The following is a 26,573-nucleotide window of genomic DNA, read 5'->3' as shown; positions in this document are numbered from 1 at the left end:
GGAGGCAGGCAGGCTGGGGGATCGAATGAGTTTGTGGGCTTTTAACTAACCTTCTGTTCAGACTTGCAGCCTCTGTCAGTCAGCTTCTGCTCTGTCTGAATCACTCTGTCCATCACCTTCCCCCGCTCTTCTCTCCTTCTTCTCTCTCTTGCTCCCGTTTTAGTTCCTTCCTCTCGCTCCTTTATATCCCCGCCTGTTGCGTCTCGGTCTCCTGCTGCTGCTGCTGCTGCTGCCACTGCCGCTGCCGCCGCTGCTGCCTCCTCAAACTTAGTCCAGAGAGAAAGTGCTGTGTGATGGACTGCTGAGCAGCTTCCACATTGCTACAAAGTGAGGTAAGCTTCCTGTCTTTGCTCTCGGTGTCTGCAAGCAAGTGGTTGGGTTTGGGTTTTTTTTTTTATAGGGTTAAACAGGAAGTTGCAGCTGTTTTTAAGACATCTTTTCGCGGGTTGGAGTCAAGTTATCTGAATGGCGAAAGCCCTTAGAGTGGAAGAGTCTGCATGCCAGGGAACTCCTCCTTTATTTGTTCATCCGAAATGAAAAGCCAAGAGCTGCAGGAACGATGCTTCGCGTTTGGAAGACATCCCTGGATCTTGTGGGAAACTAGCAGCCGTGCTCTCCGGACGCAGTCACATCTTTGGCTCCCCGCTGGGGGGGAAACTGTGATATAAGAGCGACTGAAGGCAAGTGTGATCATTACGGGGGCCGTGCGTCTTATACGTCGTGCATAGCTCTAAGTGATGAGCAACCCCACATGGTTTCTCCTCTCAGAGCGTTGCTAATGTTAGAGGCACCAGTGTGGGTTGGAGCTGCTGCTGGCTCTGTCTGCCAGAGAATAAGAGACAGGCAGGGAGAGGGGGGGGGGGGGGACGCAGAGCAGCTGCCACCTGCACCCCCTCTGATTTAGTGACAAAAGCCTGGAAGGATTTTTTTTTCTTCAAAAGTCTGAATCTCTTCGCCATGAGCTCACAAGTATTAGTTTAGTTTTTTTGCTAGTTTTTATTTTTTTTTGTATTTTTTTCAGGCTTCAGTTGCATGGAGCAAAGAAACCCCCCCCAACACACACACACACACACACACACACACACACACACACACACACACACACACACACCTCCCTGCCTCCCTGTGTGTCTTAGACAAAAGCATACCAGGCCCTTGTCCGGCTCAAATAGGTCAGACTGACGGGAGATGTGCATGACAAGCAGCTTGGGTCTTCACCACGGTGCCGGACACGTTCTCCTGCCTCCGTCTCCAGCTCTCTGTGTGTCCACTGCCAGCAGTGCCTCCCTCCTTCAGTTTAATGAAGTGGAGATGAGCCAACGAAGTCTCTGACACCATGTAAAGTCCTTTGGCGGCAGACGTGGTCCGACGCCATCGACGTAAAGCAGGCGCTTTGGCAGCGTGCAGAAGTTAAAGGGGTAGTTCGAGTTTTTTTTTTGGCGGGGGGGGCAAATCACCTGTTGCCTGCAGTCATATGAGTAGGTGCATTGCTGTTAATTGTCAGTACTGCCTGTTGTCTTTAAGGCGTGAGCTGCTCGGTGAACAAGCAAACGACACAGTGCCACCTCACACAGCGTCTTTCTTGATCTTTACACAGTTTTACGTATGTATGTGTACGTTTATATGTATATACATATACACATATTTATACATACACACACTGCACACTCACATATGGCATTGTCTGTTTTGCTTGTACAAAAGTCAGCAGTGTAAAAATAGGTATCTAAAGCTCTCTGCTAATGGAATGGTAATCACTCGGTCCTCAACCCTACTGGACATTTTGTCCCCAGTGAAAGACGATTTGGATGAATACGTTAACGCTCAGTTCGCGTCCCTACTTATATGACTGTGGGGATTACAGCAATAAGGGAATTTGGCAGCATGTTGAACTATTGCTTCATATTTCCTGTTTTCTTTGCTAATGAAAGTGAGCAAGGTAATTGGTGCGACGGTTGTTGTGATGTTGCGTTCTCCACAGGGCACACCTTGGGGACAAAAATCATTTAAAGATAAAAGCACTTCAGAAGGTTATTGTTGTTATTCAGTTTGTTGTTTGTTTTTTGGGGTGGCCTTGTTCATTTTTTTTGTGTTAGTTTATAGAAGTTTTAATATATGAAAATCTTAATGTCTTGGTAACAAGTTCACAGTTCACTGCATTTTACAATACTTAAAAAAAATATATATTAAGGGTGAAGGGCCCTTAAATTAGTAGTTTGGGATAAGACCGGACAAAAAGGGGAACATGACCTTGCAGTTGGTTGAAAGCACAAATTAACAATATATTTTGAAAGCGTAATTTCGCCAAGACTCTGTACCTGAGGGCAGATAACGAAGTTTGGTCTTTCTGTTCTGAAATGGTTACTTGAACACCCAATGTAATCATCTTCATGTCTGCGTTCATGTCAGTCCAAGTAACTCATTTTCTCACGATAGTGCCACCATAGAGTATCCAGCATGCAAGAGAAAGCTTTATCTCACATCCTGCAACTTAGACATGCATGTTTGTGCAGGCATGTGGGTGGGTGTGTGTGCGTGCATGCGCGCACGTGTGTGTGTGTTTGTGTGTGTGCGCGTGTGTGTGTGTGTGTGTGGCTAGTGTATATCTGGTTTATTTGACTACTGAGTCATGTATAAAACAGATACTAAGTTTAGATTTTATAAATGCTGCTACTATTCTAATCTTTTTTTTGTTGGCTCTAGCTATTGTCAGAATGTGTCACTTATAGACATTATTCAAAGTTGCAATAAATAGAGTGACATGAGACTGTCTCAGACTGACGGTTTCGGGCTAACCGCACTACATGCACCAATGCGGTAGGATTGTTGCTAATAGTATCTGCTTATGTTTCCCTTCACTGTTGACATGTTGGTGTCTTTCTTTGCAATAAAATGGATTTGCTCTCAATTTTTCTCTCAACCACATACTGTATTTGGGTCACACATATTTTACTACCACTATTTTTACAACATTTTTTTTTTCAGTGCTGTTCGTGCAAAGAGCGAAAATAGATCAACTGTCTCTATACCTGTTTTATTATATTTAACATGCAACTATTCCCTAAAGCCCACATGCAACAATATTTTTACCCACATCTGTGAACAAAATCCTTCAAAATCAGTTCAACTTAAGTATCCATTCAACTTCACTACAACTGTATGAACAGAGTGTCTACCAAATCCTGTTTCGTACTTGAGACAGTCTCATGTAACACCAGTGGAAACTAAGTTGAAGGCAGTTTACGTAACTTTTGACTTACGACGAGAGCCAGGGAGGGAGACAGAAAGCGAGGAAACAGAGTTAGAGAGAGATGGAGTGAGAACAACCCTCAGAGATAAGAGGCAGACATTTGGGGAGACATGTTTTTCCTCTCAGGGTTCTTCTCACTTTTTCTCCTGCCGTTGGCCAACTGCTGTCCAAGGTCCGGCCGCCGTTTGATTGAACGAGGATACTGTGTCTAAAAGTGCCTGATTCTGACCGTTAATGTTAATAGAGATACTTGAGCTGTGGTTGTGAAGGATGTTTAATACATTAGAAACTGATTTAGTAAATCCATTTTGTATGGCCTCTCTCGGCAACATATACAACCTGTGAGATTATGTCTAGTGTTTGTGTCATTATCCATTTAGTCAAGTTTGCACAAGTGCCGTCGCCCGGTAAAACACCTCTTACATAAACCTCGTTCCACCGTCTCATAAGTTGTCACTACAGATGGCTTCATTTGCTCAGCAGGACAACTGTGTTACGGTATCATTTTGTAAAAATAAATAAATAAATAAAAATATAAGCTCCCTTATTAAAATAAAAGCAGTGACAATGATAACAGGCTCAACTTCAGGAGTTATTCTAACAGTGTCAAAAGGAGATTTTAACACTCAGAGTGTCCACAACTTTTTCTCTTACACATTTGGACTTTAGTGCTTCAGCCACTTGAGGATTTCACACATAGCAAGTTTTTGTACATCTGTTGCGTGCCAACAAATGTCGATGAGTGAGTGAGTGCGGCCTTGGACTCGAGGGGGATAGTTAAAAGAAGACAAATACATGAGGAAGCAAGTGTTTTGACACATGTAATATACAGTTACATAAAAGTTTTTTAATTATGAGACAATTGCTGTTAGAATATTCAAATTCTTAAATAAATGTCATAAATTACAGCCATATGTAGGTTTAGACTCGCACACAGTCACAGTTACACACTTGCAGGGAGCGACATGTTTGTGGCAGTTTGCAGGGAGAGCTGGTTGGCTATTTTCTCGCCATACTCCAATAGGCTCTCTTAAAGGGTCATAGGTCACCCAACTGAAAATACAGCCCCGGGGGGGTGCAGATGCCCCACATAATTGCCACACATCGTTTTGTCGTCTAACCCTTGTCAATAGTCTCCAATTCTTTTTTTCATTCCAGAAAGAACTCACACTAATCTATTATGCTGGCCTCAAGACAGAGAAGACGATGGCCCTTTTTAGGTTTTATTATTCATTAGCTTCACAGTGTCTGCTGTTATTTCTAAGAACATAAAATAAACAGTCTATTTTAAAACATCAATAGGATGACTGACAATTATAAGTATGTTTATTTAAGTCTTAATTTAAAATGTCTGATGTATTAGACATTCTGTCTAATATTACCAAATGCTTTTGAGGTTGTTATTTCATATTGAAATAGGATTAATATATATTGAAGGAAGCTGGTTTTGCCGATACTCTCAAACAACTTCCATTTGTTGCTTTACCTCGGCCATTCAAATTGTCGATCATTATAACAGAAGGAGGATACCACTACACGTCAATATACAGCATCTCTCTGTGGCTTTCGCTAATGTGTTTTGGAAACTGGGACATCAGCGCGTGATCAAGCTGTGAGAGCAGAAGCGACAAGACAGTGACATCAGCAAAACACTTTAGAGAACATTACTTTTCATACATTAGGTCTAATGGATTCCATAAAGGCCTCTTAGAATGAATGTATTATAAAAAGGACTAAATCAATACAGGCAGTGTAATGAAAAAACATTGAACTAAAATAATACAAATAATGGCTTGTGGCATGAGTTATTAATGTAAAAGTTTATTAAACATTCAGAAAGTCATTTATGACTCTGCTCGGGCATTTGTTAATACAACTTTTATAATAACTTTTGTTCAGCTGGTTGTTTTTTCTCAAATATTCTGCATAGCTTTGTCTAAATTTGGCATATATCTGCTCACTAAACATCTCCAGTATGTTTTATGTGTGTACACTAAACTGCGGAGGGCATGAAGGACCATTTGATGGTCGAACAGTCGAGCGATAAAAGTGCACAAGCTTTTACTCCTCAAATACTTGGTCTAAAATATTTCTGTCTTCTGTCTTTTATAGCAGAAAACAAATGTTGTGCATGAATTTATTTCACCGGGGTGATTGGAAAGCATGCAGTTATCACTGCGCCTGATCAAAGGTGAGCGCTGAAGAAGTAGAAACAAGTTATTCAAACTTTATGGGCAACGGTGTATTTCCAGTTTGAAAAAAAGAAGCGCTGGCTCAGTAAGGAGCAAAATGTGTGGATGGATGATGAACTCACTTTTGAATATTAACATTTTGCAGCTTTTCTATCTCTATCCCAGCGTGGACGAAGTTGATATTTCAGAATATGAATTGGATTTTTTTTCTCAAAGGTTGTTTTTCAAAGGACATTATAGCAGTTTTAAATTGATGGATTTCAGACACGCAGCCACTCAGAATTCCTCAGAGCTTGGAAAGATGTTTGGCCAGCAGGATACATTCCTTGCCGGGGTATGTGAGCCAAAAAAAAAAAAAAAAAGAGTGCAGGACCCACATCTTTAGCTTGTCATTTGAATGCTCTATCTACCAGGAAATTACTTTTTGAGTCAGTGACTCTCTTGTTCTTCCGTGTGATGTGCACCAGCTTGTACGTTCATGTGAACCCCACACTGTGTTTTCACAGATGTTGCTCCTAAATATTGTTTGTGCAGATGCAGCTGTGTTAGGACTTTCCTTCCCTATGGTGCTATCATATTTAGTGACTAATTATGCGCACCATAGGCAGACTTGCATAATAAGACATTATTTTTAGTCTTTGGGTTAACTTTTAGAGAAGCAGTTAATCCACCCTGCCTCACATTTTGTTTTAAAGACTATTGGAGAAATGTTCAACTCAATATCACAGTCTTTTCTTTATTGCCGCAGTAGCGTAGCAGGCCTGGACACTGTGCACATTATTGGCTGTGTACCAAACAGAACATTCGTGTCACTTTGTTCTGTTGGTCACAGTAGGAGTAGCCTACATTTTGATGATAATTCTAGATTTTAAAACCCAAACTGTGAAGGATGAACCGTAAACTAGCATCTGTGTTTCATTTAAATATTCCCAGTAGCTAGTCTTGTGAGTACCACCCCCCCCAAAAAAAAATAAAAAGCTACAACATCTTAAAAATAGGGGGAAAATTGAATGGAATGGAAACAAATAGATTTTTATAAATCTGACACATGGTCATAGCTTCACTGTTGGCTGCCCCTGGAGGTTGCCCCTGCTGATCCCAACAGCTGATCTGTAAAGTTAATCTGGGTTTGTTTGCATATGGCCTTTTCAATAATAGCATGCACAACAGTGTATCTGCATCAAAGTGCTAGAACTTCTGTCTCTAATAAACAGAAGAAGTGTCTCAACCACCAGAGCGCACATCCCTCTTCCTTGGTTCCATCCTCACCCTTGACCTAAATTGCTGGGCAACTTCCGCTCCGCTCGCTATTTTCCGTGATGTTATATCCTGTTTCTATATTTTCTTTGACCACAGGAAGCAGATTGAGCTTTGTTGCGTCCCCAGGAGGATTCTTCAATAAGAACCATCTCCGAGCTCTCCCAGGCTCTGCCCCGTCACATTTTCTCTTTCCCTTTCCCTTTTTCCACCCTCTCTCGCTCTCTTATTCTCTAGCACTGGACACTTTGTTAGACACAATAGACCCTAACTCTGTGACAACCAGTACATTCTCCAGCTGGTCTTTTGCTCTGCAGCATCTTTTATCGGCATATTTGACACCCCAAAGGGGACTGATGAAGTAACTGATTTAGCAAATTTGAAAATGCCCTCTGATTGATGGATGGAAGTGGACTTTCCATGCCCGAGGTTGGGCTTACCATTCTGACATGGTGGCAGGCTAATCTGTTGCGAAAACATTACCCAAAGACCCACAATTCTGATGTCATTATCTCTGAACAAATAAGTTAAAAAAAAACTCCCATGTAGGGATATTAACAATTAATCGATTATTGATTAATTGTCGATTAAGAATTTAATAGATTAAATTAAATTAGTCGCAACTAATTGAACATTTTTTACACAGGTATTTAATATCATTATAACAGTGTAGTGGCAGGAAAGAGCAATTCACCTGTGATGGTCATAACATACCTTCAACAACTTTAAACAACAAAAAAAAAAGTTCAAATGCGACCCATTAGAAGTCAACTTAAAGTCGGAGGATAAATGTTTAGGGTGTTTTTACTGTTCTCTAATCTAAAAATGGGTCACATGGGACCCTCAACATTATTTAAGGGTTAAATAATGTGTTCCTTACTCATTTTTCATTGTGAAATTTAGGTTCTCAGGAAAAATCGCTGCATATCAATGAATCATTAATCGATCAATTAATTGATAAGGTCTATCAACTAATGATTAATGAATGAATTGATCATTTGCATCCCTTACTCCCATGTAATGTGAAACACAGATTTAAGTGAGGCGAGAGCTCCCTCTTTGAGCACCTTTCTGAACCTTTTGTGTCGGCGTGAGTCTTGATCTCTCCACTTCCTCCCTGGTGGTGCCAGCCAGAGCTTTTGTCAGTTCAAGGTTGCGCTAAACCACAATGATTTGAGCACATGGCCGTTCAGTTGTTGTGCAGTGAAGTAAGCTTCTTGTAAAGCCCAACTAATCCAACTGACTGAACGTGGTTATAAATGTCAATTGCAATGCCTCACTGAGGACATCATCATTAACGCGCTTACTGGGCATCGCTCAGCCACGGCTAGATGAATCAACTGCAAATTCATTGTGTTACAATTATATTGCAGCTGTAGTTATTGGGTGCACAAATGGTCATAAAGACATTGGTTTCCCCCTGTGGCCCATGAACAAGCCACCTAACCAATTAACAGTGATCCAGCAGCAGACGGACAGATAGCTCCCACCAGGACTCCACATGAAGGGCGCCAAACAAATTAGATACAGGCTCATAGAAGCAAGCAGGTGCCTTGGTAGACAAATAGGGATTGCATATAAAGGGAGCAATTTCACACATGCTAATTCCCCAGAATTGAAATGAACTGAAATTAATAAACGTAGATATTAGATTTGCAAGCGAGCAAACATAAAAATCACATTTGTTGTTTATTTGTTGCTGGCTATTGAATTGCTCTTATACTGATACATGATAACAGAAAGCCGAAAAGGCCAATTTCCCAGGTTGGGGTCAATAAAAGGGCGTCTTTTCTTTGCACTGCAGCAACAGCGTGCAGATACTGCAGATCCTCAGGTTGAATTTGAAGCTTACTCAAGGAATTGTGCCATTTCCAGCATCTCACTGGTACAACCAGTGGGTGCAATGTGCCATCCTCCTATCAGATTTGTTAGCATAGCAAACCTGGGTCTACTGAATGTGGGCACATTCAGGCTGACCAGCATGCAAGCCCCGGGCCACCTGTGAAGTCCGGCAAACATTGTTTAGGCGTTTGGCTTCACTTTGGTAAGGTTGAATTTGCACTAGCATGGTTTGGTTCATCGCGAGGGAAAAAGGCAGAATGAAGAAGTTAGATCCTGGAAGTGTTGGCTTCGGTCCAAGCAGCACAAACCTCTCTGCCCCACTCTTGGGTCATCCTCTATCCAAGCTACTGCCTGGCTGCCCGCCAGTGCCTGTCTCTATGTTTGCGTCCTCGCCTCCAGTGCCAGAGTATTGACAGGAAGCACATGGGGAGAACTTGCTCCTTACGGATGTCTCTTTGAAACAAAGGCTACTACGGAATGGGTTTCATTTTAGTGAAACGCACAACTGTGGCCACTCAGAGGGAAAAAAGAAAGCCCGCTGCTGGTTTTAAAAACCAAGTCAAGAAAACTGTGGTTTGTTTTCTTAGTAATTACCGTTGTGATCAAATGGCCCTTTGGTACAGAAAATAGAGAACAGCCGTGTTTACACTGCGACCTAGTAGGATGTTAGTAGACGTGGTCATCCTCCACTCATCAGCATTTTCTTTTCTTATTTTAATCTCAGCTTTGAAATGTGTCTTTGTGTCCTATTTCTGAACTCCCCGCACCCCTCGCTGCTGTTCCTGCGGTCCATTGTTCCCAAGTGTGAAGCTGCTGACCTGCACTCACCGCTCTAAGATTGCAGATGTTCCCTTAAGAAAGAAAAAGGATGAACACCCCCATTCCTAAAAATATATATATATATATATATATATATATATACATATATATATGACTGATGTATTACATTGTGTGTGAATGACTGACCACAGATACGCTAAATAAGCTCATATTATTCAACAGCTTTCAGTGTTTGTTTTCGTTGCTGATTTTGTCGTGACTACGCACCATTTGTACGTTTTTAGCGAGATACTTTATTTTTAGATTTTTTGCAGTACTCAGGGTAAAGTCTAATTGTTTGAATGTTTTCACCCCTTTATGCAAATAACAGAAAATGAATAAATACTGCATGTGTGGGTGTTTAAATCAAAGCTGTTTTAGTAGTTGCTGTTCCACATTCGCTGCCTCTTTTTCCACGCGCTTTCATATTTTTATTCAGTGGTGAGAGGAGAAGATCAAGCCCAAGTCAGAGGTGATTTATTTTGTTCTGCTTAAGTTTATGAGTAAGTGTGTGTCGAGGAAGTTGTCGTCTCAGTGGCGATCTTGCCAATCTTGTGGGGAGACGGAAAACAAAAACATTGTTTCATCCTGTTTTCTCTGTAAACACATTTTCAGTCCCAGTCCCCTTCATTAAAAATTTTCCTTAATGAGTCATCACACATTGGGGAAAGCGCCTGTGGAGGTCCACCAGCCTGTTTTAATGGCCCGGCTTCGTTGCGGTCATTGTACGGACGAATCAGAATTGCCCATCTTGGTGCCAGGATGTGGAGTACCTATGAAGATCAGTTTGTGCAAAAGTGGGGGGGGAGCTGCTTGAATATTTATCTCGCTTGGCTTCTTGCTACTCACCTCACATAACACCCACACAGCCACCTCTCCACCTACACACACTCACGCAATTACCCATTCTGTCTATCTGACTGTAAAGTGTGTGTATGTGTGTGTGTGTGCGTGTTACGGCGCACTCAAGCAGACAGCTCATCAATGGCTGTGGGACTTTGCTGAGTGTTGCCATGGTAACTGCATTGAAATTGCATCAGAGTCGAGAGCGAGTTCCCTACGTGTAGGATGGATGAGAGCGTATGGAAACCTGGAATATGGAAGGAGGAGTTTATGAATGGAGAGGCGGAGGCTTGACAGATCTACTGACCCGTGACACGAGTCAGTGACTGGACAGGATCAAATCAGTAAATAAAAATAGCATGAACCATGGATTAATGCGGTATTAACGCCGCCATGCTCTCACCTCAAAGCCTTTCATCGTGGCGGGGCTTTGTTTTGCCCATCACAAAAACCTTTGTTTGGTAATGAGGCGGCGGGACAACATCTGCGTTTTGTTTGTGTGTGTGTGTGTGTGTGTGTGTGTGTGTGTGTGTGTGTGTGTGTGTGTGTGTGTGTGTGTGTGTGTGTCTGTAAAGCGGTTGTAGTGCAAGCACGGATCTGATGAAACCAGCTGTGCTCAGGTTCTCTTTAAGTTCTCAGGTGTGACTCAGCACAGCTTCTGTCCGCGCGCACTCGTTTTAAATGATGATGATGCGTTTGGTTTGAGCAACAGGAGCCTTAATGATTTCAGGAGAACTGGAAGCGAGATGGATAAAAAAAAAGCCTCTGTGGTGCTGGCCAGCTAATGACATTGCATCGTCTAAAAGTGTTCCTTTTCTAAAGTTCAAGTTGAGGTCGTGGGATTATGATCACAAAGGTATCACGAATGAAATTTCATTTCATCATGTTCAGCTGCACTCTCGGGGTGGCAGTAGGAAGATGTGGAGGTGGGTTCACACCCTGGACAAGACGCACAGCCGCATAGAGAGACAAACAACAAGTCCAACCCGCAAAGACACAGGAAGAACGCGGCAATCCTGTGCTGAGTGTGCATGTTTGCACACTGTAAATCGTGCGTCATCACCAGCGACGGGGTACAGTGGCACTCTCATGGAAGATGTTTGTGTGTTGTTGTTTCGTGCGTGTTCAACGGCGGACAGGGTCTGAATGTCATTGTAGCTGCAGCAGCACCGTGACAGTTGCTAGTGCAGTCCGCTGCCATGTTACTGCATACAGGACAAACACCCATCCTAAATGTTCCCCCCTGGAGATTTCACTGTTTCTTTTCAATCCACACTTCTTTTATCTTCAATTGATTAGCATCTAAAATCTCAACAGGGCTCTTTCCTCTGCCACCTCATCTTCCGTTGCTGACCATGTGAAGTATAGCATGTGTCGCATAGCTGCCGTGCATGTGGAAAATAAGGGATTGCTGTTCATGGTATCATAGTCAAAACAAATGTAGTTTTTCAATCGCAACTAAGACTTTTACAATCTTGAAATAGTAGATGAAATTGTTTTGTTAAATAAATAAAATATAATGTAAAAAAAATTATCTATCATAATGGAAACATTTGGGCAAGTTCAGAGACAAACCAAACCAATACATATCTTTGTACCCCATAGTACAACTACACTGATATTATATGATATTGTCTGCTAGATCTGGTGACATTACATCTGTATACATTCACATGTTGTAGTTTGATAGATATTTGTGAGATTTTTTTGAAGCTATCATTATAGCGCGTACAACTTCTCAGCAGTGGTTAAAAGTGTCAACCTGGCAACCGATAGAATGAAAACAATAACACGAGCGTGACTGCGACACCAACTGACTGGAAGGTGTAGGTGTTGTTCATATCATCTTTAATTCATCACCATAACATACAAGAAAATAAAATAAAAAAAAAAAAAAAACTAAAAGATGATCAATAAACAGACTGTTTGCAGTGGACATAGTCATAGCTACAATATACTGTGCTTGTGTATGTCCTGTGTATATGCATATGCAACTGCCTCAGTTGACTAAACAAGACGACTTGGAGGATAAACATTCGTTGTTTGGCAATTCCGCCTAGTTTTCTCCTTACAAGGTGGCTTAGCATACACAAGCCAGTTATTTCCTGTTCTCAGATGAAGCCCAAAGCCATCCTGAAAGATTTAAACAACCTGCCTCGCGCCGCGACGGCATGCATGCTAGCATGCGAGCGTGCATTCGCTCAAGCCACGCGTTCAAAGACGAGACTACGGCTGCTGTGTTGAGCTCACAATCTCACTGTGGCCAGGCTCTTCCTGTTTGTCACCGTAATGGCACTTAAGAAAGACATAGTGATAAGTCTTCCACTGTTGCTACTTCATGTTGTGGTGACTTGCTGTCACCATTTCTTGCTACTGTCACATGAGGAAGTCCAAAGAGGTCATTGTTTGGAAGGAAAATAAAAAAAATTTAAATGTATATGCATAATTGTGGGATATAAAATATATATTTTAAAAAATGTCCCAAAAAAAAAAGTCATTTACATTTTTGTTGTGTGTACAACTGAATTTTAACTGTTAATTTAACTGCAATTAAGTAGTAAATTCATTCAAAATCATTCCGTGGCTTTGCATAATATTTTTGTAGACTTCATACTTTGGTCGATGTTATTGAAATGCTGCAATGAACAGTGCGCCTTCGCCCAATGACAGCCGGAACCCCGGCAACCCGAAGTGCAATGTAGAAAGCCAATGTAGAAAATGGATGGATGGATGGATGGATGGATGTTATTGAAATGCCTGTAATGAACCGCTCAGATCTCGCCCATGTTAACACATCATTGCCGCCAGTCATAAACACACCAGAACAATGACTATAGTCCATCACTTGGCCTAACATCTGTAGCCCCGAGGTGTTTTTTTATGGCACTAATGTCCTGGTCGTACCATCCTGTCTCAGGTTTGGGCAACGGCGCAGCTTGCAAATAGATAGATTTTTATGGGCACTATAACTTTTATTGTCCGTGAGTAATATAATGCATCTCTAAGTGTGTCACATGTCGATAATGACTCATTAGCGCTTGACATTTTTCTTTTTACGACGTGCTTAGAAACGAAGGCGCCGAAACGCGCTCGTTAAGATCCTCGCCGCCGACACTGTCACATGACATCCAGGAAGAGAACAGGAATACCCTCAAGAGGTGGCATCTTTGATACCACTCACCGGCTCTGATGTCAGTTGAGCGCCCAACTGCTTTTGTACCCTTTCAGCGTGGCCAAGTGAGCCGCGTCTGTTTGTGTTTGGTGTCTGTTTGGCGAGAGAGAGGGAGAGAGAGAGATTTTATAGCCTAGTTAAACCCATGTTAGCCATATGGCCCCGGGTGCACTCAAGACACAAGGTGCTGTTGTTCATGGAAAGTTCCAATAGTGTGTAAAAAAGAGGGGCGTCTTAGCCTGTGCAGTTCAACATCTGCAAGGCGGGATGCTCGCACCGTCGTCCCCAACGCAGTCACACTTCTGAGGACGGCGTGCGAACCGAACCCGTGCGTTTTACAGATGTAATAGAAATGAATTCAATTGAGCTGCGTGCGGAGAAGCCGTAAGATGCACCGACTTTTGCATGAAGTCAGACTTTCAAACGCTCACGCTGTTTCCATCACGGCAATGGCGTGAGGAATAAAAAGAGTTGACATTGTTGGAATTCCTGGAGTGTCGCGCCCATTAAAAACACACAAGTCCAACTCGGCCTGGGACCAAAAGACTGAAAGAAAATCATGAACCGATTGTTGAAGATGATCCAAAAGCTCTCTTGTGTCTTGCTTATAGGCCGTGATGTCTCTGCTTATATAGACACACATATTAAATGAGGATTGGCTATATTTACGAATGGACTGATAAAATAAAATAAAATAAAATAAAATAAAATACAAACTGGCCAGTGTATGAAACTATTACCGATTTAGACACTTGGTATAACAGATAAATGATTATAGTGCAGATATGGTTGCCATATTTTCAAAAAAAAGTGTTGTACTGATTTCTGAGGCAATATGTGATTTTTTTCCCAGGGGTATGCAACTATTCATTTCAAGCAACCATCTATCAATGAGAAGGGGGGGGTGGGTCAGATTTCCAAGACATCATGATGCATTTCTTGGCTACATTGAGAGAAATTCCCATGCGCTTTGTCTAGCGAGCCTGTTCTGACTATTCTTCATGTATCTTCCAAGTGGCTAATAGCATAAAGGAAAGAGCTGCATTGTTACTTGCCTGGTAAACTAAAAAAAACCTCCTCCGCCTGTCTTTCTTCCCCAGCTGTGAACCAACCGACAGACAGGACCAGCAGACATGGGGAAGCAGAACAGCAAGCTCCGGCCCGAGGTCATGCAAGACCTCCTGGAGAGCACCGACTTCACCGAGCACGAGATCCAGGAGTGGTACAAGGGCTTCCTGAGGGACTGCCCCAGCGGGAACCTCTCCATGGAGGAATTCAAGAAGATCTACGGCAACTTCTTCCCCTACGGAGACGCCTCCAAGTTCGCCGAGCACGTCTTCCGCACGTTCGACGCCAACGGCGACGGGACAATAGACTTCCGGGAGTTCATCATCGCGCTGAGCGTGACGTCGCGCGGCAAGCTGGAGCAGAAGCTGAAGTGGGCCTTCAGCATGTACGACCTCGATGGAAACGGGTACATCAGCAAGGCCGAGATGCTGGAGATCGTTCAGGTGCGTCCATTCAGATCGCATGCGGATTCAGGTTGAGCGAGATAAGAATAGATGGCCCGAGGTGAGAGGGGTGCGGGGGGGGCTGCTCGGGTTGTCTGCGCAAGCGATGACACACACAGGCTGTAACGTTAGCCAGGGCAGTGGCCGTCAAACACGGCCGTATTAATAGTACCGTCATCCTATCCATAACACTGTCTTTATGAGACGTGGAAAATCCAGTGCTGGTGTTTAAAGAAGGCCTCCGTCCAGGGAGGAAGCTCCTCTACATGCAGGGAGAAGGATGTGCCTTCCATCTAAGGGTCTCACAGAGAGAGAGAGGGAGGGAAGGTCCCGCAGCACCGCATTTACAGCCTGCGTTTAAAACACGCACACGCGCACACGCACGCGTAGCTCACGACTTTAAAAATACTCTGCTGTGTGTAGGAAAAGTGTTTTAATACACCGACCTGACAATTAAGCTCATTTTCGAAACACTTTGGCCTCCTTCAATCTTATCTAATCCAAGCGAGATTGAAATCTTATCTGGAACGATGCAACGGGTGCCAGAGAGCATTCCGGCTCGGAGCCACGTCCAGCCTGATACACATCTGCATAAACACTTTAACATTAGGAGTATTATATTCGTCATATTCCGCCGGTTATTTCTATCCACTCCTTAGTCTGTATTTATGTGTTTTAGCCTCGCCGTGTGTTTATCTGCGCATGTTCTGTCTAATACAAGTATTAACTACGTTCTCTACGTCCTCTGTGCTTTTCAAAGGCGGCCAAAAACAACGTCATGCTTGAAAGATGAGAAAATGTGTTTATCTCCCATCCTCAGTCTTCCAACCTGAAGGCCATTGGCCTGTAAACATTCTCGTTAACATTTTTGTGTGTGTGTGTGTGTGTGGGGGGGGGTCTCTATTTGTCCATTGAAACTATTTACAATAAGAGTTGCTTTTCTAAAGATTGGGGTTCAGGGCCTGTGTAGAACGCTTATGATCCGTGTATTAGATTCACAAACACATTCTGTGCTCTGCTGCAAACAGCGGCTCACCTTAATGAAAAAAAAACATGGGTGTCATTTCCTGCACAACAAGTTCTCATGTAACCAGTTGTGTCAGAGCGACTCACACTGACACACTGTATCCCACTGCCCTGTACCTGAAAGCTATCAGCTCCAAACAAAAGCCTCCTGGATCTATAAAACAAAAAAACAAACACTGTCTTCCATTGAAAACAGGCCCAACGGTTTCAAAACAACAGTATAAAATAAGCAGAGAAATCCTCTTATTAGCGGTACAGCAGTGTAGTTACCAATTTGTGCCATCACCATTTCATTTGTCTTCACCGCGGGTTGGATTTTATGTTGGAGGGTTAAATGTTTATCTTTGATATTGGCTTCACTCACTAGTTGTGGACTCTATGGTTTCCACGCTGCGATCGATGCCTGCCGATGGAACAGGAATGCTCGCTTTGCTTTGCTTTGCTTTGCTTTGTTTGTAGACCAGTTTGTCTGAAGGCTGACGGCCGCAGCATTCGCAGGGCAGTTGCAGAGCTGCTAATTATTTATGATGCAAACGAGTTGCTCGCGCCATGTTTTGACTTCTGGGACACCCAGTGGCTTCTTTCCTTAGTGCAGAAATGGCTAAGAGAGTGTTGACAGATATTTTAGTAGAAGTGCAACCCAAAAATAGAGCACAACACAGCAACACAGATATGGAAGTTAAGCAAAGCGTTAACCAGGAAGTTAATGTTTTAAAATTGTCACGGTAACCATACAATATCGTGCATTTAAAGTAGAGTAAAGTTTCAATTAAAAATCAGTCACATGGCTCCTAAATGCGGTTCTCCTACGTTGCAAATGTGGATTTGCCCAAATTCGGTGCCCAAGTTTTTAATCCGTTGTCACATTGGTCAAAAAGTGTTGTGTTGCCGTGTGGCAGGGGAGTCACATGAGAACTTTTTCCACCAGCCGGTGATGTGTAATTATTCAGGTCGTCACAGCCTCGCATTTGAAGAATCATCTTTAGGATTTTATAGAAGATGTGATGCGTCTTTTCTTTTTTTTTTTAAACTAACTATCAAACAAGCGTGCCTGCGACTGCACACGGTGTGTGCCGAGCAGCTCTGCTCTCTTCCGGCTTCAATAGAGAACACGCACCTGGTCTCTTCCACAGGTCTTCCACAGGTCTCTTACCAGTTTTAACCTCAGCAAAAAGTTGCGTTCATCTTCAGTTCTTCCTTCGTATCATAACATGCAGTGTTCAGTGTCACGGAAGGATGACACTGGCAGGGTGGCTCTTGATCCATTCACAGTTTTTAGGCAGACCGTGAATTGAAACTGAGTCATGTTTTAAAATGCCGCAATCCTCCCACCACCCCTCTGCCCCCCCCCCCCCCAATCCTCCCAGACCACACTGATTCAGACCTGCCACTTCCTCTCTGTCTTGACCACGCCAACCTTCTTCCCACGTTCCATTTAGAGGTGAAGCTTTTTGAAGGACAGAAGAAAAGAAGGCGATAAGTGACTCAGACGCTCAGGTCGCGCCGCCGGCAGGGCTCCGCACTTTGAGTAAATAAGGGCAGAAGAGTGCTTAAGTAGCGTTAAAATGTTGCCGCCAAGAGAGGAGATCAGGGCCGTCCGCGTTTGAACGCAGCATTCACACGTTTTCCGGCTGTTTTCGTTCTCGTGTTTGAAAGCACGGCCGCCTCCGCACCGAAGAGGAAGCAGGATTTTTCAGGTTGTGCTGACTTCTGCAAAAAGTCTTTAAGTGACTTGATGTTACATCTTAATTTTCTTTTTTGTTTTTTTTTCAGGCTTCATAAATGAATGAATGTTGGCACCCCCTGCTGGGGATTTTGTGCTGCTCGGTTGCTCTATTCATGCTAGCGTTGTAGCACTCGAGATTGGTCTTCGTCTCAAGACCACTTTTTAAGGGCCTTGTCTCCGTCTCGGACTGGACAGACTCCAAAAAAATGACAGCGGAAATCCTTTGAACATGCTAAGTGCTTAAATTGTTGCTGTGAAAATTTGCTCCTGCACGTTGTTTGTTGACTGGTTTGCATTTTGTTTTTCAATGTTTCTCTTGCCGCTGTGTGGCTAGCCTGTTTAGCTCGACTTGCTGCCGCCTCTTGGCTAGGTCACCCTTGTCAAAGAGGTCGTGAGCTCAGTGGGTTTTTAATCTGGTTAAGTAAAGGTTAATAAAACCCTAAGCCTTATTCTGATGCTGACGCGACGCTAACTTTAGCTCTAACGTTTCGTGGACCAAGCCGGGCGGCTCAGAAAGTGAGGAGGCCTAGTTTTGGCGGCGCCATAGTAGGATTCGCAAACTCACAGCTACAGAAAAACCGCCCAGGCTGCAGGGGGGGTCGAACCTGTGACCTCCTTGCCGTGGGGCGACAATGCTACTGCACCTGTCCATTGAGGAAATTCCATTGACTAATTGGAACTATTCATTGATACGACTGCAGCCAGTAAAGCAGCATCTGACTGAAGCCGCTGTCCCTCCCTGTGGTCTTTGTTTTCAATTCACACCCCGCCGCCGCCGCCGACGACAACAACAACAGCAACAAAGCATTTGCCGCGGTGACTTGGAGCCGCGGCTCAATGCGGCTCGTTAATGTCCCTTCCTGCAGAGAGCGTAAGTGCTGGTGCTCATAATTAGCCCGGCTGTGGGGGCTGGCCCCTATTGTCCTCCTCGGAAAAGGGACAAAATGAGAAGCGCAGGGAGACGGACCAAACACTCTGACTCACTCGCCCGCTCGTTATTAGCTGACATCCAACCTGTGACCGGCGTTCACCTGTGGCATTCACCGTCTGCCGAGCAAACAGGCACGAAGGGGGAAAAAAAGGAGGATTCACGCTGCTAATTTAGCCAAACTGAACAAAGTAGGGAGTGGAATTAATAGAGCTGGCAAGGGACGGAAGGAGTAACTGCTTTGTTAGGAGGTTTTGGTAATGCATGTGTGTGTGTGTGTGTGTGTGTGTGTGTGTGTGTGTGTGGGTGTTATTGAGAACCCCTGGGATTGGCTCAGCTGGCACATATCAGCCCCAACTAGCGGACAGTTCATCTCAGCCTTGCTCCTCATCTGCATGCTATGATGCGGTTACGGTAGTTCAGAGGAGGTCACGTTATTTCCCAGATTCCCGTCGTCGGAAGCTGCGAGGTCCGCTGCTGCGGCTGAGAGCCACTTCCTGCCCTTTGTCCGCACGTAACTGCGGTTCAGGCTGTTTCCAGCCTCACGGGAGGTTCTGTTGTGGTCTCGTCGTCGTCTGAAAGCTCGCATGCTGCAAAGGTTATGAAACCTTTTCCTCATTCAGACTATCAGGTTGCACACACACACACAGATAGATAGATAGATAGATAGATAGATAGATACTGTCTTACAAGAACTATCTGAGTGCCTTGTGACATCACAACAAGCTCACAAGGCAACTCCCAATGTGCTTTACATGATTAAAGTTCAAACATTTTAAAGGGACTTAAAAAACAAAGAACAGTCTTCAAAGACAAAATGCAGAGAAAAAAAGAGATTGAAATGCATAAATAGATCAGTAATAAAGGAGAATAGCAATAAAAGCGCTGATCATAAAATGGCAAGATGAACCAAAGCACTCAATTATAAGCAGAAGAGAAAAGAAGAGTCTTTAACGTGGATTTAAAAACATTCACACTTGGTTCTGACTTCACTTCTGTTGGCAGCTTATTCCATTTGTATGCAGAATCACAGTTAAAGGCTGCTTCCCCATGTTTATTTTGAAATCTCCACTATCTGACCTGAGTCTACAGATCTCAGAGTCACTTAGCATTTCCTCGATGTACTCTGGACTCGAAACCATTCAGTGACTTACAGAGACCAGTAGCACAACAGCACAACACAACATCAACAAAGTGTAGCAGCTAAAAGAAAAGAAAAGAAGATTGGCAGGTTACAGACCAACACTCTATGGTTAGAAAATGTTATAATGAATTTTGCACTATACAGAAGCTTCAGATGTAGTTCAGTGGTTCTCCTGGTTTAGACCAACAGGCCCTGTTATGCACCCTTGGCTAAACCCCCCAACTATATGAAGCAATCTGGAGTAGTGTGATTAATAACAGACCATTATGGATGAAATGAAGACTGATATTAGCTGTGGCCACTGTTTGTTCTGAGCCGAGCCACTGTGCAATGGGAGGCATAACCGCCACCTATTTCGAGCTCCCGCTGCACTGTAATCACAATCGGCGCTCGTCTGTTCACATGTCAGCTTTCATTCCCCTCAAACCCGCCCCCTTATTAGAGACTGAGGCAGCGGGCCTGTTGATTTCACTGTTTGCGGTTTGCTGAAATGCACCAGGGAGCCAGGGAGACACAACACCGCGGGAGGGACGTAGAACCAGGCTAGTGATCACCAACAGTGAATATGGTGGATCGGCACGAGCCAAGTGTGGAGATGTGGAAAAACTCACTGGTTCCTTCTGTGTGTGACACAGCAGAATGGATGTCACTCGTGCGAGTGAAGGAAACAGCAGAGTTTTAGTAGAAGCAAGCTTGCAAACTTATTATAATTAGGAATGCACCGATACAGATACCAGTGTCGGGTATTGTACCGATACCGAGGTCCAGTTCTCTACTCATACTCGACCAGGATACCAGTTGTATATGTATGTTTACGACAGTTTTGTTCAATTTTCAGTTTAGTTCAGTTTGTACCGCTGTGAAACCTGTGACCAGTCACCCATGTTCTGGAAAAACATGCTGAAGAATGTTGCTAAAATAATAGAACACTCATCCATCCATGCATTCATTTCAATACCCGCCTCATCCGGGAGCAGGGCAGTGGTCCGACCTCCACTTACCCTAAACCCAGCCGTAGCCCTAACCCTAACCATAATGGGAGGTCGGACCAATGGGCAATTTGTCGGACTAATGGGCACTTCCCCTTCATCCTGCACTCAGGGCAATAGCAGAACATCTTTCAATCAAAAGTAATTTTATAATGTGAAATGCCCCTACCCCAACTATGGACATCCGCAGTAGTCGCTCAGTGCTGCCAGGGGAGAAAGTGATATTTGAAGGATCCATGGAGTCATGGCAGCCTTGTGTCACACTCTCCGCAGGCGATCTACAAGATGGTGTCGTCTGTGATGAAGATGCCCGAGGATGAGTCAACGCCTGAGAAGAGGACAGAGAAGATCTTCAGGCAGATGGACACCAACCGAGATGGTAACGGTTCTTTCCCCCCTTCCTCCCTTCCTTCCTTTTTCACCCGCAGCTTTTTCTCTGTCGATAGTTTGGCCTCCGGCGGTGGAATCTAAATCTATTACCGTCATTAAGAAAGAAAGCCCATCTCTGTGTTTTCGTATTTAAGGATTGGAAGTAATGGGATAGAAGAGAAAGGATTTGCTCTCATGTTTCACAGTCTGAGTGAGTCGGCACCCAGTTTCCAGTGGGCTTGTCGCAATAGGCGTTGCTGTACTCGGTGAAGCAGCTCTCCAGCCCGATCCAGCTGCTTACATACCGATCCGCAGCTCTGTACACATGTGACATTGCACTATATTTCCGGCGGGACGCATTCACGCCCCCTCGACGGCGAGCGCAGGACACGCAGAGCCAAGATATGCGCAAACGAGGGGAGAACAAAGCGAGAGAGAGAGAGAGAGAGAGAGTCAGGGCGGAACAGAAATAGAAAGTTGAACTCAGGGGGAGGGGGGGTGCACTGACCTGCACTCGTTGTTGTCTCCTCCGCTCCTTATTTCTTCTAATGAGAGTCACAAGGCAGCCAAATCTCTGTCAGCCAGCCAAGTTTTCTAGGGTCCAGGCCTGAACGTCCGCAGGGTGAGCGGTCTCTACACTGCCACCTGCTGGTAATAAATAGCACATCTCGAAGACAGTGATTCAAGAATCACTAAAACGAGATTGCTGTCTTCTTTTTTGATATGATTTATTTATTTATTTCGAACATGAAAGAAAATGAGAAAATAAAAGGGATACAAAACCAAAACATACAAAAGAAAAGTAAAAAAAAAAAAAAAAATAGGATAAGTAAGCAAACACCAGTGAAATATACATAAAAATAATGTTATTCATGTCCAAAAAGGGGTAGGAGGAAGCATAAAATTATATATACCTATGTTCTCCCATGCTGTAACCACACATGCCTTGCTTTATGTCGTCATAAAGAGTGTTTTACTCACAATACTCGCTGTTTGTTAAAAAGCGGTAAAGCGGCTTGATTTTCAGCATAGATTATAGACAAAGACATTAGAAGATCACAGTTGATGGTTGGGCCAAAAAAAAGAAGAGAAAACTTTTATGGTAAATAACCAAATAGTCTAATCTGACTGACTGACCTCATTTCAGGCAAGCTGTCTCTGGAGGAGTTTATCAAAGGAGCCAAGAGTGACCCCTCCATCGTCCGCCTGTTGCAGTGCGACCCCAGCAGTGCTGGACAGTTCTAAAGACGAGGCATCCACACAACCTGTGAGGCTCCATCTATGTGTCTGTCTGTCTGTCTATCTGTCTGTCTGTCTGTCTGTCTGTCTGTCTGTCTGTCTATCTATCTGGAAGCACAGCGAGGCAGGTGTAGTGGGCTGACAGTCTCTGAAGGTGAACTCGGGGACGAGCTGTGAAGCTATGAAGAGCTTTGGGCAGATGTGAGCAGCGCCAGGTTTGCTGCCTGCTGGCCAGCGTAGAGGCTGCTCAGAGGCTCGGTGTGGGATGGGTCATCCTCACTCTCACAGGCTTTTGTGACTATTTGCATTTTTTTTTTTTTTTTTTTTTTTTTGGTGGACCAATACTAAAGGCTCTGGAGGAGGTGGCCAGTTATTTTGGAGCGGGGTGTCGAAGGTGTCGGCACTTTGAAGCAAAGTAAACTTTGTACTCTGAAAGCCTCCATGTGTAGGCATTGGTCCTTCTCTCCAAGTGCCTCATTGGTTGCCAACTCACAACTCCTCAGTGGAGGAGTTCTGATACCGACTGACTGACACGACCCTCAAGTCTGACCTTTCCCTCTTCCCCCTCTGACCCCCGCAGTGCTTCTTTGGGTGACCTTGAGCGCCACCACCCCTCTACTGAGGAGCAGAGCGATGATGAAGAATGACCGGCTGATGATGACGACAGAGAAGACGGGCCTTCCGTGTGCACTTGAGGACTTCTGAGTTGGCGGGGGAGGGGCGGGGGGCGGAGCCACATTAGTCCAGTCGACCCCCTCCTCCCCTCCTCCTCACTACACACCCCTCCCTCTCTTGTCTTGATCTGTTTGTAACCTTCAAGACGAGGACCGAACTTTAAGGATTTTTATGATTTTTATTTTTTTTTGACCCGACCCCTGATTTGCGTGTCCAGGCTCCGAGGAAGCTTCTGCAAGAGGATGTAAATATCAGCTGGAGTATGTGCGTCCGTCTTGGCTCTGCGGGCTCTTTTTGAACCTCTGCAGCCTCCGTCGCTCAAGTAGTGTGTATCCTCGACAAAGTGTGTGCGTGTGCATTGAGAGAGAGAGTGTGTCAACTCAAGAGAGCGGAGGGCTGTAAGTGGTGTCAGACAGCAGGGCAAACAGTAGATGATGAGACTCTCTCGTCTGCGGTGAGTCCTTGTGACCTTTGCCTCACTGCTCTTGTGTTTTTGTGTGTGTGTGTGTGTGTGGGGGGGGGGGGGGGGTTTGGTTGTACGTGAATGTGTTTGTGTATTCGACAAAAAAAAAAAACAACAACTCATAAGACTTACTCATTTCATATTTTGTGCTGGGACAAAGGGACTCGGTCTTACTGGCGTATTGAAGGATGGAACTCACCCCTTCGTCACCCCCTTTGTCCCCCCCCCCCCCCCCCCCCACGTCCCAGCGAGTCCCGGCATCGGCGAAGACGAAGAGGGTTGTCGAGCGGCGCTCAGCCTCGCGGCTCACAGAGGAAAAAGGAGAAGAAGTCTCTCTTTTTCGCAGGTTTGACTTCGACGTAGGTGTGTACAGGCGCGGAACCGACGCGTGTAGATCACTGTTGATTGTCTTGAAACTCAGTACATACCCAAAGTTGTGAAATAATAATTACAGAATAATTACACATCATTTTTTTGTTGTTGTTGTTGTTTATTTAAGCTGTTGCGGGACGCGACGCATGCCAACAGCCTCCTCCTGAAGTGAAGGATCTCTGTTGTCACTTTTAAGACGTTTATAGTGGCGCATGTTGAATGGGTGCGTGAAGGGATGCATCGGCTCGACCACGCAAATGCATGTTTTTCATGTGCATGTGAGGGTTGCTTTTGTTAGTTTGTTTTTGTTTTTTTTGGTTTTTTTTCTCCGTACCAATATAGATGTCAGCGGCTAATCGGGCCAGCGGCGCTTTACGCTGCAGCGCCTCTTAGTGTTAGCTATAGTACGTAGTGTTATTGACAGCGAGTCCGTGTGAATAAGTCGGTAGAGGAAAACAGAAAAGAGCACCACTCAGAATGATCAGCACACAATATGGAGACGCTGTTGTTTTATCGGTTGTCGACGGGACCAAATGTCTTCTATATTCTCCATCAAATAGAGTGAGCCCAGCTAACAGTATTAAGTGAAATTTTAAGTGTGTTATATTACACAACACAAGCGCTGCGTGATAAGAATTTTCTCAGAAGGAAACATTTTTGGGGTTGTTGGTTTTTTTGTTTTTTGGTTTTTTTGCTTGTTTGTTGTTTCCACTGGACGGTATGACTTTACTCCACTTACCATCTTGGCTGCACCCCCTGGTCTGGTTTCTCACTGTGGTAGCACTACCTAGTCCAAATACTAGGGGCAGGCAGGTGTGGAAATCATTCTAACGTTGCCTCTGATTTCGCGTCCTAAGAGGAGGATTATACAGGGTGTCCCAAAAAATTTGACATCATTTCGCAGGCAAATAATTTTGGCAATTCTTGTTGAAATCACCTCAACTTTTCACAGAATGTATAGAAACAGGATTTTATATTTAATGTTTTATTTTTGTTATGTTTTCAGGTTGAGCCATGGCGTTCACTCCCAAAGAGGAGCCATTTTGTGTCTTGGAATATGCTCGCACACAGTCACCCAGTTGTGACACGGCACACCCAGTTGACGTGTGCCGTGTCGCAGGCGGTGCACATATTGAACACTCATGACATTGGCCCCATAATAAACTTATGATGTTCAACACCTAAACTGTTCAATTTCGTTGAGCTAGACTTGGCAGTTTTCAATATAATTGCTGTTAAAACGATGTCAGATTTTTGTGAAACACCCTGTATAATATAAATTCATTATGGCCCACTAGATGGTGCTAAACCTTTCAGCGCTGACGCAGTAGGCAATGGTTTAATACAACTTTGGACAGTAACACGGCGGAGGGGACTCGTGTAAAATATTGTCAATAAAGTTTTACTTTGAAGCCGCACATCACTTTTTATTAGCAGGCAGCAATTTTGTACCAATATGGTATAGCGGGATTGAATATCATGTTGTTAATATTATTATGTACCGTGGGTTCTTTTGTGATCTCCACCCGTGCGACTTAAACCCAAATAGTTTTGCTGTTTTAGCGAACTTAGTGTCGTTGTCACCCACTTACATTTCGAGACACAGCTTTTTCCCGCCGTCCTCAACGAACCGTTGGGTGTGTGTGTGTGTGTGTGTGTGTGTGTGTGTGTGTGTGTGTGTGTGTTAGCTGCCACAAAAGAAAACACTCATTTTACTCATCCCCGATTGCGTGACTGCCCATCTGCCGCAATCACATTCCCGCATTTGACCGAACTATTTCCCCTGTTGCGCTGTCTACTAATGACGTGGTTGCGTCTGCTCACAGTCAGTCACAAAGGAGTTTCAGTGGAATCGCTGGATTCACGTCAGGGTGTTTGGCATCAGTGCGATCACAGGGAAAGTCCAACGACGGAGTCAGGCTGTGCAGTGGAGAGAGGAGTTCAACAGGGATCAGCGTTACTCGCTGTCCGACCCTTCCCCGGGTTGGAGCCAAGCCATCTCAGTTGTTGCTTTGGGAGGGGGGGGGGGGGGGGTTGTTTTGTTTTTTTGTTTGTTTTCTGACCCCAAAATCTTTGATTGTTTCAGTCAAAAACTGCTGGTTATTGTAAAGAAACAAGAATGTACACAAATAAGCCGAGAATCCCAACTACTGCAAAAAAAAAACAAAAAAAAAAAGTCACACAGTGTTTGCTTTCTATTCTATTTTCATGTTGCTGTTGTTATATTTGTTTTTATGAAAAAGCAGATTTAAAAAAAAAGAAGAAGAAGAAAAAACTGAGTCATGTGTAACATTTCTGTTAAATCCCAAATAGCATCTTGTGGTCAAGTGCCAAATAAAACAAAAGCAGTATTGTATAAATTTATACTGTACAATTGTTATCTGTTGAACAAAACGTTGTAATTGTTGCATTTTGTAGGTTTTGTATGGTATCCTGTATTTAGTGACTGCGGTTTTTGGAACACACAACTCTGTTTTATGGTCAACTTTAAAAGGCAAAAATTAAATTTACAGTTTATTGTGTGCAAGCAAAAGTCGTGTGTCCATTTAATTTTCATTGTTGTGATGCGGGAAGCATTGAGGCCATGGGTACCATTTTTAGAACCTTTTGGTATGAGCCCACAACCTCTTGGTCTTAAGGTAGACATTCTACCACTAGCGTGCAGTGCTATTTCTGGTGCGACTTACAATTTGGAGCATGTATCAACACAAATTATTTTGTTTGTAATATAAAGTTTGTAATTCAACTGTTCAATC

At 44.0% G+C, this 26,573-nt stretch overlaps 1 protein-coding gene across 2 annotated transcripts; it reads left to right on the top strand.

Annotated features, from left to right (window-relative positions):
- On the top strand, positions 1-25,363 carry ncalda (neurocalcin delta a). Of its 2 annotated transcripts, XM_076041299.1 has the most exons (6): positions 1-332; positions 555-684; positions 14,476-14,886; positions 20,973-21,078; positions 22,216-22,335; positions 22,888-25,363. In XM_076041299.1, the coding sequence occupies exons 3-5, from the start codon at positions 14,509-14,511 to the stop codon at positions 22,311-22,313; spliced, it is 582 nt and encodes a 193-aa protein (XP_075897414.1). In that variant the 5' UTR covers positions 1-332; positions 555-684; positions 14,476-14,508; the 3' UTR covers positions 22,314-22,335; positions 22,888-25,363. The 2 variants fall into 2 exon arrangements, with proteins under 2 accessions (XP_075897414.1, XP_075897413.1); XM_076041298.1 differs by lacking the exon at positions 555-684.
- The last annotated feature ends 1,210 nt before the right edge of the window (positions 25,364-26,573 follow it).

This window comes from Nelusetta ayraudi, unplaced genomic scaffold (genome assembly GCF_046127955.1).
Source record: "Nelusetta ayraudi isolate G7.1 ecotype Tasmania unplaced genomic scaffold, CSIRO-AGI_Nayr_v1 ptg000063l, whole genome shotgun sequence".
Classification (NCBI taxonomy): domain Eukaryota; kingdom Metazoa; phylum Chordata; class Actinopteri; order Tetraodontiformes; family Monacanthidae; genus Nelusetta; species Nelusetta ayraudi.
Note: the sequence above shows the minus strand (reverse complement) of the source record. Positions and strands in the feature narration are given on the sequence as shown.